The sequence below is a fragment of the Aquarana catesbeiana genome, linkage group LG07, assembly GCF_042186555.1.
Source record: "Aquarana catesbeiana isolate 2022-GZ linkage group LG07, ASM4218655v1, whole genome shotgun sequence".
In the NCBI taxonomy this organism is placed as follows: domain Eukaryota; kingdom Metazoa; phylum Chordata; class Amphibia; order Anura; family Ranidae; genus Aquarana; species Aquarana catesbeiana.
This window is the reverse complement of record NC_133330.1, coordinates 290372623-290388330: the sequence shown is the minus strand read 5'-3', so window position 1 is coordinate 290388330 and position 15708 is coordinate 290372623. Positions and strand designations below refer to the sequence as shown.

Genomic DNA, 15708 nt, shown 5'->3' with positions numbered 1-15708 from the left:
CACACTGAGGCAGCGCGACTGCCTCAGATGACTTGAACACGACTACAGCGGCGACTTGCAAAACGACTTCTATATAGAAGTCTATGCAAGTCGCCTCAAGTCGCCCCCAAAGTAGTACAGGAACCTTTTTCTAAGTCGATTAGAACGGTTCCATTGTACAGAACGGGACGCTACTTGTCAGGCTGCTAAGTCGCCTGACAAGTCGTCCTAGTGTGAACCGGCTCTTAGGGTTACTCGCCACCAGTTGCCCCACCCAACCCCTACCATGCCCTGCCCCTAATCCCACCCCTAAAAACACACCCTCATAAATGAACTCATGAAATGACACTTAAATGTTTTATGCAGAATTAAGTTACAAAAATATTAACAACTTTATCAGTGCCCATCAGTGCAGCCTCGCCTGTGCCCACTGCAGCGTGACCTGTGCCCAATGTGGCATGACCTGAGCCGAGCCGTCTGGATCAGCAGAGAGTGCGATTGCCCGCTCTAATAGCTTTCATTTGAATTTTCTGTGCCACCACACTATGTACAGACACACCAGCTGGTGTCATCTGTACAGGACGGAGGACTTTCATACAGTTCAGGGACATCACACTTACGGGTTATTTGTAGAGTGTTTGTGGTTCTTCCATGCAATCTTCGCAAAATGTTCTGGCTTTGTTCCTATGTAGGAAGAACAAAACAAAGTTTGACAAATCACACTCAAGCAACTCATCACATCATCTACTTATTCCATTGTGCTTAAAATGTAGAGGCCAATCTGCTGACAGCCTAAAAGATTTACTGCTGCTCAGGGAGTCTGGGCTTCAGCAAAATGGCAGCCTCCAGCATTAACAGGAACTCTGCTGGAGACAATTTACAGCACACACTAATTTTGGTGGCATTATTATGGAATGTATGTTCCTTGCTAAAAAAATTATCACATTTTCATGGGTAAAGCTCAGCTTTAAAGAGGAAAGTATAAAAACCCACAAGCTATGACATTGTAGTCATGGGGATGGAAATGTGCGACCTTACCCGGCGCAACTTCAATTAAAGTCCCAATTTCCCCTTCCCCCTTTTTGTTTAAAGAGGAAAGAAAAAAGTCTTGGACTTTTGGGCATTGGTACTGCAAGGGTCAAGCACACAGGAACATACGGACCGTGACTCTCACATAAAGTATCAGCCTGGCCCTCCAGTGGTCCAACCCCCTAAACACTGCCCTAAGCAACAGCACTCTTGCTTTTTTAACAGCACTGTTGATTGAAAAAGTTGGGAGGGGGGGGGGAGCCCTTTGTGAAAGGGATAAAGTTCATAATGACATCCAGGCAAGTGCCATTTTCAGAAGGAGGGATCAGCAATGGCATCCTCCATATTCTCTTTGTCAGGGCTTTTTTTCCCAATCAATAGGTGCTGGAACTCAACCACGACCCCCCAAAACCCCTCCTCCCACACACACCCTCCAAATCACATCAAATAGTGGGGGTGGTCAGTCAAATTTCATGACCAGTAGGAGGGTCTTAAAGGGGCATTAAATACCAGGATTGCATTACATACAGAGTGCAGAGTTCAAGGGGTTTACACACAGAGTGCAGAGCTGTCACTTGTAAACACAGAAACTGGACTTCTGTGTTTACAAGCGATTGTGCTGAGCAGCCCCCCCCCCCAAGGGTCTAAACCAGAGGTGGTGTTCCCCCTGAAAAAAAGCCCTGCTCTTTGTACATATTTCCCTGAACAATTAGTACACTTACCATATTTCTCCATATGTTCTTGACCAGCTCTTCCAAACATCTGTGGAGCCACTGGAACGGGCTCCAGGCCATGTTTGCCTGCCATAACTTCCACATGCTTATCCAGGGGGTTAGTGCGGTCATCAAACTAAGAAACCAAAAACACAAAAATTATTTTCTTCAAAATCTGGTGGTTCCTTTGCTATATAAAGTTGAACTAAACCCAAAAGTAAAGATCTGCTATGTTATGGTGCACATTTAGAAATGTTAATTGCTTTTAAACAGTGCCATTAAAACATGTAACTTTTGTCTTGAATACCTCTTAAAATAAAGCTGTGCATTTCCTGGCATGTGAGGGTGCCTAGGCTTCCCTGTGTCTACAGCATCATAGCTGTCTATCTGCAGTGTGAGATCTAAGGCACTGCTGCCTCTGATGGTAATCTCAGGAGATCTGGAGTGGGGTTTGGTGATGTCGCTATTGTGCTGCTCTCTGTTCTCCTTGCTGAAGGATCAGACATGAGGAAGCAAAGCCCTGCCTCTACTAAGTTGGCCACCTCCACACAGGGACAGTTTAGAACAAGGCATGGCAAGTCAGTAATAGTAGGAAGATTAGCTTCAGAGAGACCACAGGTAACACTAATGACTATTGCATTGCCCTATACCCTTTTTTTTTTTTTTTTTTTTTTTTTTTATTAGCACAGCTTCAACTTCTAAAATTGTAAATGTAGAATAAAGGAAACTTCCTGAACAGTATGTTATAAAGTGTGTGTAATTATAAGCCAGGGGGTTAATGGTTTGGGCTGGTACTTCTTATATGGTTTATTCAAACCCTGCAGGCTAATTCGAGTCATCACTAAACAGAAACCAGGAAGACATCTTTTACGGCTTTCAGCATCTCCGTAAGCTTGCCTTCGGTTCAGTGAGCTCTGGATGATAATAATAATAATAATAATAATAATAATAATAATAATAAACTACATTTATTTTTTTTATTTTTTATTTTTTTTATATAAAATGGTCAGACAAATATTGCACACATGCATATGCACAGTGGTAATACCCAAAACCAAGAGTGGCTTCACAATTCCCCAAAGTTCAGTGACAGCAATACATGGAGCGGGCAAACCAATGCCGTTTCGAAATATCTCCCTCATGGATATTTATCACCAAACATTAGAAGGATTTTTAAGTTTTCCTATGGCTTCCCATTCAAAGGGACATAAAGGGAGACAGCCAACAAGACCACATTTGCTTTGGAACAGGATACAAAAATTGTACAGTCCCCCACAAACATATCACGTTTTATGCAGGGTCTTTTTGAGGACCTGTCATGCTTATTTCTTTTACAAGAGAGATGTTTACATTCCTTGTAATAGGAATAAAAGTGATGAAAATAAATAGGACAGCGTAAAAAGCGCACCATCCCTCCATGCTTGCATGCAGAAGCGAACGAATACACAAGTTGTGCCCGCATATCGCCACGATCCTTAGAGCGAGATCAATTATTTTAGCGCAATAACTCCTCTGTAACTCTAAACAGGTAACCTGTAAAAATGTTTAAAGTGTCGCCTAAGGAGATTTTTTAAGTACCGTAGTTTGTCGCCATTCCACAAGTGTACACAGTTTTAGAGCATGACATGTTAGGTATCCATTTACTTGAGGTAACATCAAAAAATTTGAAATATGTACCCATCAAGAACCATATTTCAGACGTACATAAGGGGGTTCAAAAAATATATAAGAAAGTTGAATATTAAAAAAAACAAAAACAAAAACAAAAACAAAAAAACTTATGCTTGGCAATCCCACTAGATCTCTATTTGGAGGAAGATGGAAGAATACATAGTAATCTACAGAATAAATCTATCTTAAAAATAAGAAGATAAATCCAAATCAGACCAGCAGATAAGGGAGGAGGTATTGTAATACAATTGAGAGATCAATATCATGCCAGTATGATCAAACTATTAGATGACAAAGATACCTATTCTTAGGTTACTCAGCAATCCTATGTAGAAAAGAACTCCAAAAAGTGGTACATCTTGGTCTTAAGAGGAATTTTTTTAAAACAAAAAATAAGCAAAATTTTTAATACCAGAAGCATGTCGACACCAATTTTATATTCTCTACCCAAATTACATAAAGATAACACTAATCTGCCCCCTAGACCCATAGTAAATGGCATTGAATCAATCACGGCCAGAATGGGCTAATATATAGATGATATCTACAACCAGCGGTGCAGAACACAAAGGTGTACCTGAGAGACACGAAACAGGTGTTACAACTACTAGAGGAGATAGAAAGACTCTGGATTATGGCTACACCAGATGTTTCATCATTGTACACTATTATCCATCATCACCAAGTATGTGAAGCCACAAAATGAGGACTTAGAACATATACCACGTTGCCATGTGTACAGAGGAAGTACCTGATTAAATGTTTAGATTTCTGTCTCAAGAACAGTTATTTCTGTTATCACCATCAGAATACAGGATTAGCCATGGGAGCAAAATTTGCACCCAGTGTAGTTGGACCCTTTATGGCTCAACAGGAGGACGAATCAGTCTTCACTAATACAGAAGATATATCGATGATATATTCATCTTGTGGAAAGGAGGAGATCAGAATCGGCTAGAGTATTTCCTACATAAACTGAACATCAACAGGAATATTGTGTTATCCTGAGAGATCAAGGAAACTACCATACCTTTTTAGACCTAGAAATCACACATAAATATATGATAAATTAACCACCAAAACCCATTTCAAGAAAGTGGACTGGAACAGCCATCTCCCAATGGAGAGCTGTCACCATAGGAACTGGCTCTGTAATATACCCAAGGGCTAGCTTAAGCGTCTCAGACAAAATTGCACCATCTGGGAGATTATATGGCCCAAGCACATAAAATTGGATATAGATTTGTCAAAAGGATATAAGAAGGAGTTCATAGAAGAGAAAAATAACAGAAGTGGCTGAGATGGATAGAACCAGACTAATCAAGGATAGTGGACAACTAGGTCAACCACCTGACCTAGTACCCATAATCCTTGGATTACAATATTCATTATATGAAGATAGAAAAGACAATTTAACGGGATTGGCATATATCACAAGCAGATAGACACCTTCAAAAGGCATTACCTGAGAAGCCCAAATTTATTTATTTATTACATTTTAAAATCGACAAGCACCAGTACTACATATGAAGTGAGAGACTTCATATGTTGCAATACAGAGGGGGCAGTATATGCCCTGGAATGCAGTTGTGGATTGCATTACATCGGATGCACTAAGAGACTTTTAAAAGAAAGTTAAAAGCATATGATAAACATAGTGTATCAAAACACTTTGATAAGGTCCATAATAGAGACCCCTCCCATTTGAAATTCTGGGGAACTGAACCCTTCCATAGACATTGGCGTGGAAGCCATAAAAGAAGAACATTGAGCCAGCTCGAATCCAAATGGATTTTTCTTAAGGATACTTTTACACCTCAGGGACTCAGTATTGAGTTTGATTTGAACTGCTTCATTAACGATTTTTAATTTATACTCCATTTAAAAATTCTCCACTTGCACTATTTGCACGTCAACTCACACCCAGTCTTACTGAGACTCCTTTATCTGTTGTAGATTATTGTCCCACCTTTATTAGTTTACCTACTGGTAGATATCCATGAACTACATCCTGTCTCTATACATTTAACCACCAGGCACACATTTAAGTAGGGGTCCCCTCTTTCATAATAAATGTTAGAAGTGTTATGTCCTATATATCTGATCTGATCTATATTAATATGTATTCATACCACATTCACATTATCCGTATGTGTCCCCAGTATGCATATGCGTAGGGTTTATTATTATTATACCTCTTTGCGCATTTCTTCTGGTGTCCCTCGGTCTTTAATTTTATATTTAATATTTTATTTTTACCCTTGTAATTTTTTTAATTGCTCCCATTTCATATGTTTACCCCCATGTAGTGGCTTCATTAATTTGCCATTTTAGTATTCACTGCATGGAAAAACAGATTTTGTTACTTCCACTACCTTCAAATATGTAGGATTTGTTTGGGCATCCCTTGAAAAATGGCCACCGTATTTATTCAATACTCCAAGAAAATAGCCACTGCAGTATGTAAACCAGTGAGACCCTTAGAAAATGGCCATGAGTATTGATTACAATAAGGACTATGACAAAATGGCCACCACACGTTCCAATTACACTATTTAAGGACACTTTCTGTGCCAGCCTGTATCCCCCAAGGGCCGGTTCACACAGGGGCGGCACGACTTCAGCGGCGACTTGCAAAACGACTTCTGTATAGAAGTCAATGCAAGTCGCCCCAAAAATACTACAGGAACCTTTTTCTAAGTCGGAGCGACTTGCGTCGCTCCTATTAGAACGGTTCCGTAGTACAGAACGGTAGGAGACTTGTCAGGCGGCTAGGTGGCCTGACAAGTTGACCCTGTGTGAACCGGCACTAAAGGCACACGACTAACGATACGCATCAGGATTGACAGGCACACTGGAAGTGACACAAAGGTACAAGCTCGCCACTCGTGGATGATATACAGTGTTCCATCATGTTTATGTGAGCGTTTTATCAATAAATTTTACCCTACGATACTACACTATCTGGGCATTCCCACTATGGGCGAGTATAAGAGGATTTTTATACTACCTAGAGGAGCCACCATCCGTCACAGAGTACCAACTACTGTGAAATGAGAGGAGGACCCCCTAAAGATAGCCAGGAGTATCAACATCTGAGAGCTATCAGCCATTCACAGGAGGACCCACAGAGAAATTTGGAATTTTTTCACACATGCTGTTACCTTACAGCAGTGAGGTGAGAGGTCATTTTGCACAGAGGTGTCACTGCACGGAAAGAAGAGACACCTGCTATATTGATTTTGCACGGTGTAAGATAGAAGCACCTCTACTCATCTTCCACATTATTCCTAGGACTATTTATAGATCTAATAGATGTTTTTGACGTCGGATTACACATTCATGTTCACTTGTATGCATTAGCTATGGTATATTCATTCATCCTTAGCACTATTTCATTATTCATTTGGAGATTATGTATGGCATTTATTTTGTTATGGAAGAGTTTTTCCACACTCTCATAAGTGATTTGAGTCACTTTTTTATATTTTCTGTATTTGTGATCAGAACACACTTTATATGATTTAGGGGTTCTAAGTAATTTTTTTTATTAAAAAAAAAAAAAAGAGCTTTTGAATTGTAACAATGTCAGAAAAAGGCCTGGTCTTAAAGTATTTAAAATTAACCCAACTGTTTGTGTATGGAAGGATCTGTACATATGAGAGGTCAGTCAGATTTCTGGGAAGCCCCATCTCATGTCTCACTAAGGTTTGAAAATCTTGTCTAATCACCGCTGTTCCATGTAGATAAGCTGGAGCCTTCTCCCCGCACCTCCTTTCTCCACATGAGCTAAAACCTCACCCCCCAGCTTAATAAGGCTGATTATGTATTTAATATTTCTGCGAATCTACATATTAACGTGTATTTTCAAGTTCGGTCAACTCATTTGACAAGGTTATTAACGGTTTAAAAAAGGTGTTGCCATTAAAAGAGAAATACATTCTCCATGCCAACCTTGGGATTTAAAGATCCTCGCTCCATCTTCTCAAACCCGAGGGCAAGAACACAGTCTGCCAGGCCTGCAGGAAAATCAAATATGAAAAGCAATGAACAAATAAATGAGCTACAGAATGATGAATATAAACCAACACATGACTCAGGTAAAATAACTTGGTTCAATATGAGATCATTACTGAGTCGTTTTTTTAAAGGAATATAGGCTGTGCAATTACTAACCAGGATTTCTCTGAGCTTAGCAAATGAGGTGAAGCTCTGCTGGCTTTAACCATCCAATGATGTGCAAGCAAAAATCAAGTTTTGAAATATTTCCCTGCATGTGATTGAAAGTTCACTTTGCATAAAATATCCACCACATTCAGAGCTAAGTGAAATTCCCTTGCAAAATGAAGATTTTTGGATTTGTGAAGAGCTTAAAACTTCTTTAGCAAGTCAACCCCCATATGTGCTCCAAAATTCGAGACAGAGGAACAATGGACCTCATCGCTTTGTCTCCATTATGCAATGTAGCTCCCAGCATGCAGGGTGTTTCCCACCAATAGCCAATTACATTTAAAAAACAGTTCTTAAAAGTGCATCCTCAACTCCACTGAGCCAAATTCCAACACTCAACATCCCCTCGACTCAAAATACAGCTTCTTCCACTCTTGAGCCAGGAACCAAGTATTTATTGCTGAGCATTGCACCCTAGAACTAGACAACTCTAGCTTTTGGTACAAACTGGAACTGAATTTATTGTGTGTGATAGATTTTATATATATATATATATATATATATATAAAAATAAATAAAACATACAAAAACACACATATACACACACACAAGCCAAGAGCTTGATCATGTTATCCTAAACAATGCAAACTGTAAAACAGTAATATCAGTATATCTAATAAACATCTAACAGCTGTAATTTGCTAGCTGTTGAGCTTACTAACAGTGATCTAATCAGACAGTAATCCAATTAACATAAACATCCCATAATCATTTGGTAACAAGGTGAAGTGGACACAATACTAGCAGACAGACACAAACAATAGGCGACTCACTTAACTATGAGGATTCACACAATGGGGAAATGATACAATGAGAGAAAGACACTTTAAAAAACTGATTACACATAACAGCAGGAGACCCTAGCATTAGGTTGTTCCCAGCGGATTATATTAACATCTGTTCTGAGTCTAGGAGGGGGGTGGTGAAGCAGTCACTGATGATTTGGATACAGATGCCCCAAATCTGTATTCAGGTCCTAGGTTTCCAGAGTCTGTGCATTGAGGAGACATGGACCTGAATCTGAAGAAGAAAAAAAAAAACCCAACTTCAAAATGTCCCCCAGGCACACCCCTCCCAAAGAATAGAGCCCCCTCGATAGCCAGGGCCCATAGTCAGTAGGCAAGAGGCCACCCTGCAGTCCCCTCCAAAAGCCCCTGTCCTGGTTAGGTCTGTCACACACATACTAAGGCCAATTTAGACCTAAGCCAATTGATCTACCAATATGTTGTAGGGGTGTGGGAAACCAGTGTACCCCCCCTCCCCCTCCACTCTTGTGCTCACCTACCCCGATCTAGTGTGAAATCTCACTAGACCATGCAGCTGTTCTTTAAGTTCTTGCTGGCCAGGCCCGCAAATGTGTTCTGCAATCCCATTCATTGCTACTAGCTTCCAAGTAAAGCACCTTTGCTTTAGCCCTTACCCTAAACATAAGGCTCTGCCTATTCCAACCACAGACAACTGTTGCCTACATAATGGCATAGGGACCTGATCCTTACCCTAATAAAACCCAAACCTCTGATCTAAACCTGCCATTATGTCAAGCCTTACTTTGGCAGCTAATGCATCAGTGTGCAAAGTTACCAGTCTCACATCAAAATCTATCATTTTTAAGATCTCAGTGCTGGAAAATACTGGCTTCCAAGTGAAGTGTAACTAATGCTGCATTAGTAGAAAAAAAAAACCCATCTTATTTATCACCTGGGTGAGAATCCTGGTAGGATTTGGCATTTGTAACTCACCTCCCTGAATCAGCTGTCTGGCCATGAAGAGAGCGGTGGAGCCAGTGGAGCAGTTATTGTTGACATTGATGATTGGGATTCCTGTGAGCCCCAGACTGTGATAGATTGCCCGCTGTCCACATGTGGAGTCACCTACAAACCAAATACAGGACTTATAGCAAGCAGTATACAATGACTGGTGCATAGTGGGTTGATTAATTCAAAATAGGTTTCCAAGCTTACATGTAACCTTAAAGTGGTTGTACACATTCCCAGTGAAGTGACTGGCCCCAGTTGATAAACCGAGATGGGGAAAAAAAAAAAAAAGGACTCCTAAATAAGTTGTACCTGTAGCCATCTTTTCTCTACAGCCTTCTAAAAACACACAAATCAAAGGCCATTTCTCAGCAGTAGAAGACAGGGGTGGAGATCTGACATCACACAATGCACAGCTAGAGCACAGAGCTCTGTAACACCTAGGTGGAGAGAATGGACACCCCCGCTCTACACACTGTAACACGCAGTTGAGGCTGTTGTGTCACTTGCTGTGTGCTGGGGGGGGGGGTGACTCCCTGGATGCTGTGGAGTCAGCATAGGCTATTATCAGCAACTCATGCATATAGAGCGAAGAGAGAAATGACGTGGTGCTTTGGACTAAGGCTAGTACACACTATAGAAGGATATGCTTTGTTCATTTTTCAAGTTGGAGGTTTACAATCAATTTAAAAGCAGTCCCCTTAACCAGAAGAAGATAATGATGCAGAATATAGATTTTCATGTCATCATTCACCGTAACAGAGCCCCCTCTTTAAAACCAGCATACATCGTAAGATTATCTCATTCAGGCTGAACGAGAGAAATCACTTGATACTTCCATCCAGACTTAACAGCATGGATAGATAAATCTCTCCTTGCCAGTACCCAGGGCTATAAGAATATCAGAACTGTGGCTGCATCTGATTGTATGCAGCCGATATATGGCCAACAATTTTCTCCTGGCTCCTTTGATCTTCAGATGGAAAGACAGGGCAGGAGGATGCTAACAGAGAAACCCTTAGCCTGCATTTTGGACTGTTCCTCAGGAACCTGCTGAAATTTCTTTCCTGTATAGCCAGATTAAAGCTTCTTGTACATGGACATGATCATTTTATGATGTTTATATGCAGGATTTTGGTCGTAGAAAGATCCTGAGTAAGAAAAGCAAGTTACGATCCATAAGGGCCTTGCATATATATGTAAAAGTCTAGCTGCCATAAATCTATCACACTGCTACTTACCATAGACATAGCCAACGCAGGCCTGTTCCACCAACGAATATGAAATTCCCGCATCTGCAAGAGCGCTCTGACCTGTAAGAGGAGGAACACACAGCATAAAGACAACGATACAAGTTAAAATTTAAATTTTTAGAGTTCTTAACTTCTTTTGTTAATCAAACTTGTTTTTTATAGAGACAAAAGAAAGATTTCCCCAATTTGTTGAACTGCAAATGTACACAATAAAAAAATGTTTTCCCTACTGAAAGTCAATCCATGTATGGCTGGCCTAAAACAATCTAAATTGGACTCTAATGCCCCGTACACATGGTCGGACATTGATCAGACAATCCGACAACAAAATCCTAGGATTTTTTCCCGACGGATGTTGGCTCAAACTTGTCTTGCATACACACGGTCACACAAAGTTGTCGGAAAATCTGATCGTTCTGAAGGCGGCGATGTAAAACACGTACGTCAGGACTATAAACGGGGCAATAGCCAATAGCTTTCGTCTCTTAATTTATTCTGAGCATGCGTGGCACTTTGTCCGTCGGATTTGTCTACACACGATCGGAATTTAAAGGATCAGATTTTGTTGTCGGAAAATTTGATAGCCTGCTCTCAAACTTTGTGTGTCGGAAATTCCGATGGAAAAAGTCCGATGGAGCCCACACACGGTCGGAATTTCCGACAACACGCTCCGATCGCACATATTCCGTCGGAAAGTCCGACCGTGTGTACAGGGAATTAGGCTTTGTTTACATGGGGTGTACAACGGCGTAAGGACATGTTTACCCCCCACAGGGATGCACAGGTGTTCCATGCATCCTCATTGCAAACAGTCACTTTCATGTCAGTTGGGATGCAATTGTTGCACAGATATAGCCACTGCTCCCAGTTTGACAGCCATAAGGGTGCAGATGTGTGTCCCTGAACGCACATTTTCTGCATTCAGGGGCAGTGTCCCCGCATGGATGTAGGATTGGGAGCAATGCCTGTGTCTGTGCAGCCTCTGTGCCCCAATTGGGACTGCCTGCACAGAACTATGCAGGTAAACATGGCTCTTGCACAAGAAAGAAAAAAAAAAAAAAAAAAAAATATATATAATAATCTCATAAAACACTTTTTTGTAAATAAAAGTAAAAATTATAAAAAGGTAAAATGTTGAAATTGATGGCAGGAACTCTCAAAAAAAAGTTGGGACAACAAAAAGCTGGCCCATTCTGACCACAGAACAGTTTTGCACTTTGCAACATTTTAAACGAGCTTTGGCCCAGAGAAGATGGTGATGTTTCTACATCATGTTCAGATATGGCTTCTTCTTGGCACGATAGAGCTTGTATTTGTATTGGTAGAGATTGTATTTTTGGATGGTGAACTGTGTTCAAACAGTGATTTTTGGAAGTATTTCTGAGCCCATGCAGTGATGTCCATCACAGAATCATGCCAGTTTTTAACCGCTTCAGCCCCGGAAGAATTTACCCCCTTCCTGACCAGAGCACTTTTTGCGATTCGGCACTGCGTCGCTTTAACTGACAATTGCGCGGTCGTGCGACGTGGCTCCCAAACAAAATTGACGTCCTTTTTTCCCCCACAAATAGAGCTTTCTGGTGGTATTTGATCACCTCTGCGGTTTTTATTTTTTGCGCTATAAACAAAAAAATTAGCGTAAATTTTGAAAGAAAACGCATTGTTTTTTACTTTTTGCTATAATAAATATCCCCAAAAAATTAAAACTTTTTTTTCCTCAGTTTAGGCCGATACGTATTCTTCTACATATTTTTGGTAGAAAATCGCAATAAGCGATTATTGATTGGTTTGCGCAAAAGTTATAGCGTGTACAAAATAGGGGATAGTTTTATGGCATTTTTATTAATTTTTTTTTTTTACTAGTAATGGCGGCAATCAGCGATTTTTTTTGTGACTGCGACATTATGGCGGACACATCGGACATTTTTGGGACCATTGTCATTTATACAGCAATCAGTGCTATAAAAATGCACTGATTCCTGTGTAAATGACAATGGCAGTGAAGGGGTTAACCACTAGGGGGCGAGGAGGGGTCAAGTCAGTACTAGGGAGTGATTTCTAACTGTAGGGGGGATGGGCTAGCTGTGACACGTCACCATCTCTGCTCCGATGACGGGGAGAAGAGATCAGTGACACTTGTCACTAGGCAGAACGGGGAGATGCTGTTTACATAAGCATCTCCCCGTTCGTCCTCTCCGTGAGGCGATCGCGGGTATCCCCGCGGCGATCGAGTCCGCGGGACCCCCGACCCGACTCACGGAGCTTCCGGCCGGCGCGCACGCAATGGTACGGCGGGGAATTCAATTGAGACTTACAGGTATGCCCATTTGCCCAGCTGTGCCATTCTGCCGACGTACATCGGCGTGCGCCAGTCGGGAAGTGGTTAATGCAGTGCCATCTGAGGGATCACGGGCATCCAATATTGTGTTTCGGGCCTTGTCCCTTGCGCAGAGATTTGTCCAGATTCTTGAAATCTTATGATATTATGTACTGTAGACGATGATATACAGTATTTAAAGTCTTTGCAATTTTAGGTTGAGGAATATTATTCTGAAATTGTGCATCAATTTTTAGACACAGCTTTTCACAGATTAGTGAACCTCTGCCCATCTTTACTTCTGGGACGCTGACTATTTTACTCAGGCCGGGTTCACACTGGTCAGACAAACGCTCCAACACTGGGAGCTCATGTCGCATGACGTGTGAAATTCAATGTTTCCCTATGGGAGCCGTCCTAACTGGTCCGGCACAGGTCGTTCCGACTTTGAAATGCTCCCTGTACTACTTTGGTCCGACTTTGATCCTACTTCAGCCCATTGACTATCATTGAAGTCGGATCGCCGTCTCGCATGATCCGACTTCGGCATGCGACTTGTGCTCAGATGATCTTGAGGGGGAACTCCGGCCAAAATTTTAAATAGAAAACCGGCATGGGTTCCCCCTCCAAGAGCATACCAGGCCCTTGGGTCTGGTATGGATCTTAAGGGGAAGCCCCTAGGCCGATAAAATGGCGTGGGGGTCCCGCCCAAATCCATACCAGACCCTTATGAGCACGCAGCCCGTCTGGTCCGGAATGGGAGTAGGGATGAGCGAGCACCCCCCCCCCCCTGAACCGTACCAGGCCGCATGCCCTCAACATGGGGGGTGGGTGCTTTGTGGGAGGGGGGTAACCTGCGCCCCCCACAAAGCACCTTGTCCCCATGTTGATGACAAGGGCCTCTTCCCGACAACCCTGGCCCTTGGTTGTCGGGGTCTGCGGGCCGGGGGCTTATCGGAATCCGGGAGCCCCCTTTAGTAAGGGGGCCCCCAGATCCCGGCCCCCCACCCTTTGTGAATGAGTATGGGGTACATCGTACCCCTACCCATTCACCTAGGGAAAAAAAAAAAAAAAGTCAATGAAAAAACACAGGTTTTTAAAGTTATTTATTAGGCAGCTCCGGGGTCTTCTTCCGACTTCGGGGGTCTCTCCGGCGTCTCCTCCTGGTGTCCTGATCTTCTGCTGCTCTTTTGCTAGAGGTGGCCCGGACTTCTGCCTTCTTCCAATGTTGACACGACGCTCTCTCCAGCTGGAATGCTCTGAGCGCTCCGCAATGGACTTATATAGGCGGTGACCCCGCCCCCTTATGAGGTCACTGTCCCGGAGCATGCTGGGACTGTGCCGTCATAAGGGGGCATGGTCATGACCCGGTGACCACGCCCCCTAAAACGTCACAGTCCCAGCATGCCCAGGGACTGTGACGGCATAAGGGGGCCAGGTCACCGCCTATACAAGTCACATCGGAGCACTCAGAGAGCATTCCAGCCGGAGAGAGCGTTGTGTCAACAAGGGAAAAAGACAAGAAGGCAGGAGACAGAAGGCCGGGCCACCGCTAGCAAAAGAGCTGCAGAAGATAGCGGAGGAGCCGGCAGAAGATCAGGACACCGGGAGTACACGCTGGAGAGACCCCTGGAGTCGGAAGAAGACCCCGGAGCTGCCTAATAAATTACTTTAAAAACCTGTGTACTGTGTTTTTTCATTGAAACTTTTCATGTACCCCATACTCATTCACAAAGGGTGGGGGGGGGCCGGGATCTGGGGGCTTATTAAAGGGGGCTCCCGGATTCCGATAAGCAGGGCTTTTTTTCAGGGGGAACTTGGTGGAACTCAGTTCCACCACCTCTGGCTCAGACCCTTTGGTGCCTGCTCACCACAATCACTTGTAAACACAGAAGTCTGGTTTCTGTGTTTACAAGTGACAGCTCTGCACTCTGTGTGTAATGCAATCCTGATATTTAATGCCCCTTTAAGACCTCCCACTGTTTTCGTGAAATTTGACTTAACACACCCACTATTTGATGCGATTTGGAGGGTGTGTAAGGGTGGAGGGGTTTTGTGGGCCCGTGGTTAAGTTCCAGCACCTATTGTTTGAGAAAAAAGCCCTGCCGATAAGTCCCCTGCCTGCAGACCCCGACAACCAACGGCCAGGGTTGTCGGGAAGAGGCCCTTGTCCTCATCAACATGGGGACAAGGTGCTTTGGGGTGGGGGGGCTGCAGGGCACCCCCCTGCCCCAAAGCACCCACCTCCCTATGTTAAAGGCCTGCGGCCTGGTACAGTTCAGGAGGGGGGGCGCTCGCTCGTCCCCACCCCCATTCCTGACCGGCCGGGCTGCGTGCTTGGATAAGGGTCTGGTATGGATTCGGGGGGGGGGGGGGGGACCCCCACGCCGTTTTTTCAGCGTAGGGGGGTTCCCCTTAAGGTCCATCCCAACCCAAGGGCCTGGTATGCTCTTGGAGGGGGAACCCATGCCGTTTTTTTTTTTTATTTATTTAAAATTTGGCGCGGATCCAAGTCGGATCCCCGTTCATTGAAAGTCGGATGCATGCCGGCTTCATGTCGCAGTCAGATCCAAAGTAGGACAGCTGTCGTGTCGCCCCAGTGTGAACCCGGCCTTAGTCATGATATTGACCTGTTGCCAATTAACCAAATTAGGTACAGAATGTTCTAGCTCTTCCTTATTAATATCAATCACTTTGCCAGCTTTTTGTTGCCCTGTCGCAACATGTTTGAGATGTGTTGCTACCATCAATTTCAATATGAC

General features: G+C 43.1%; 1 protein-coding gene across 2 annotated transcripts in view; it reads right to left on the bottom strand.

Moving 5' to 3' along the window:
• Positions 1-15708, bottom strand: part of SCP2 (sterol carrier protein 2) — a 66062-nt gene that overhangs the window by 40072 nt on the left and 10282 nt on the right. For both annotated transcript variants that reach the window (XM_073593506.1, XM_073593505.1), the window contains exons 3-7: positions 10618-10689; positions 9362-9493; positions 7347-7411; positions 1731-1857; positions 600-663 (exon numbers count right to left, since the gene is read on the bottom strand). In XM_073593506.1, the coding sequence (XP_073449607.1) occupies positions 600-663; positions 1731-1857; positions 7347-7411; positions 9362-9493; positions 10618-10689 (460 nt within the window). The remainder of the gene's footprint in view (positions 1-599; positions 664-1730; positions 1858-7346; positions 7412-9361; positions 9494-10617; positions 10690-15708) is intronic.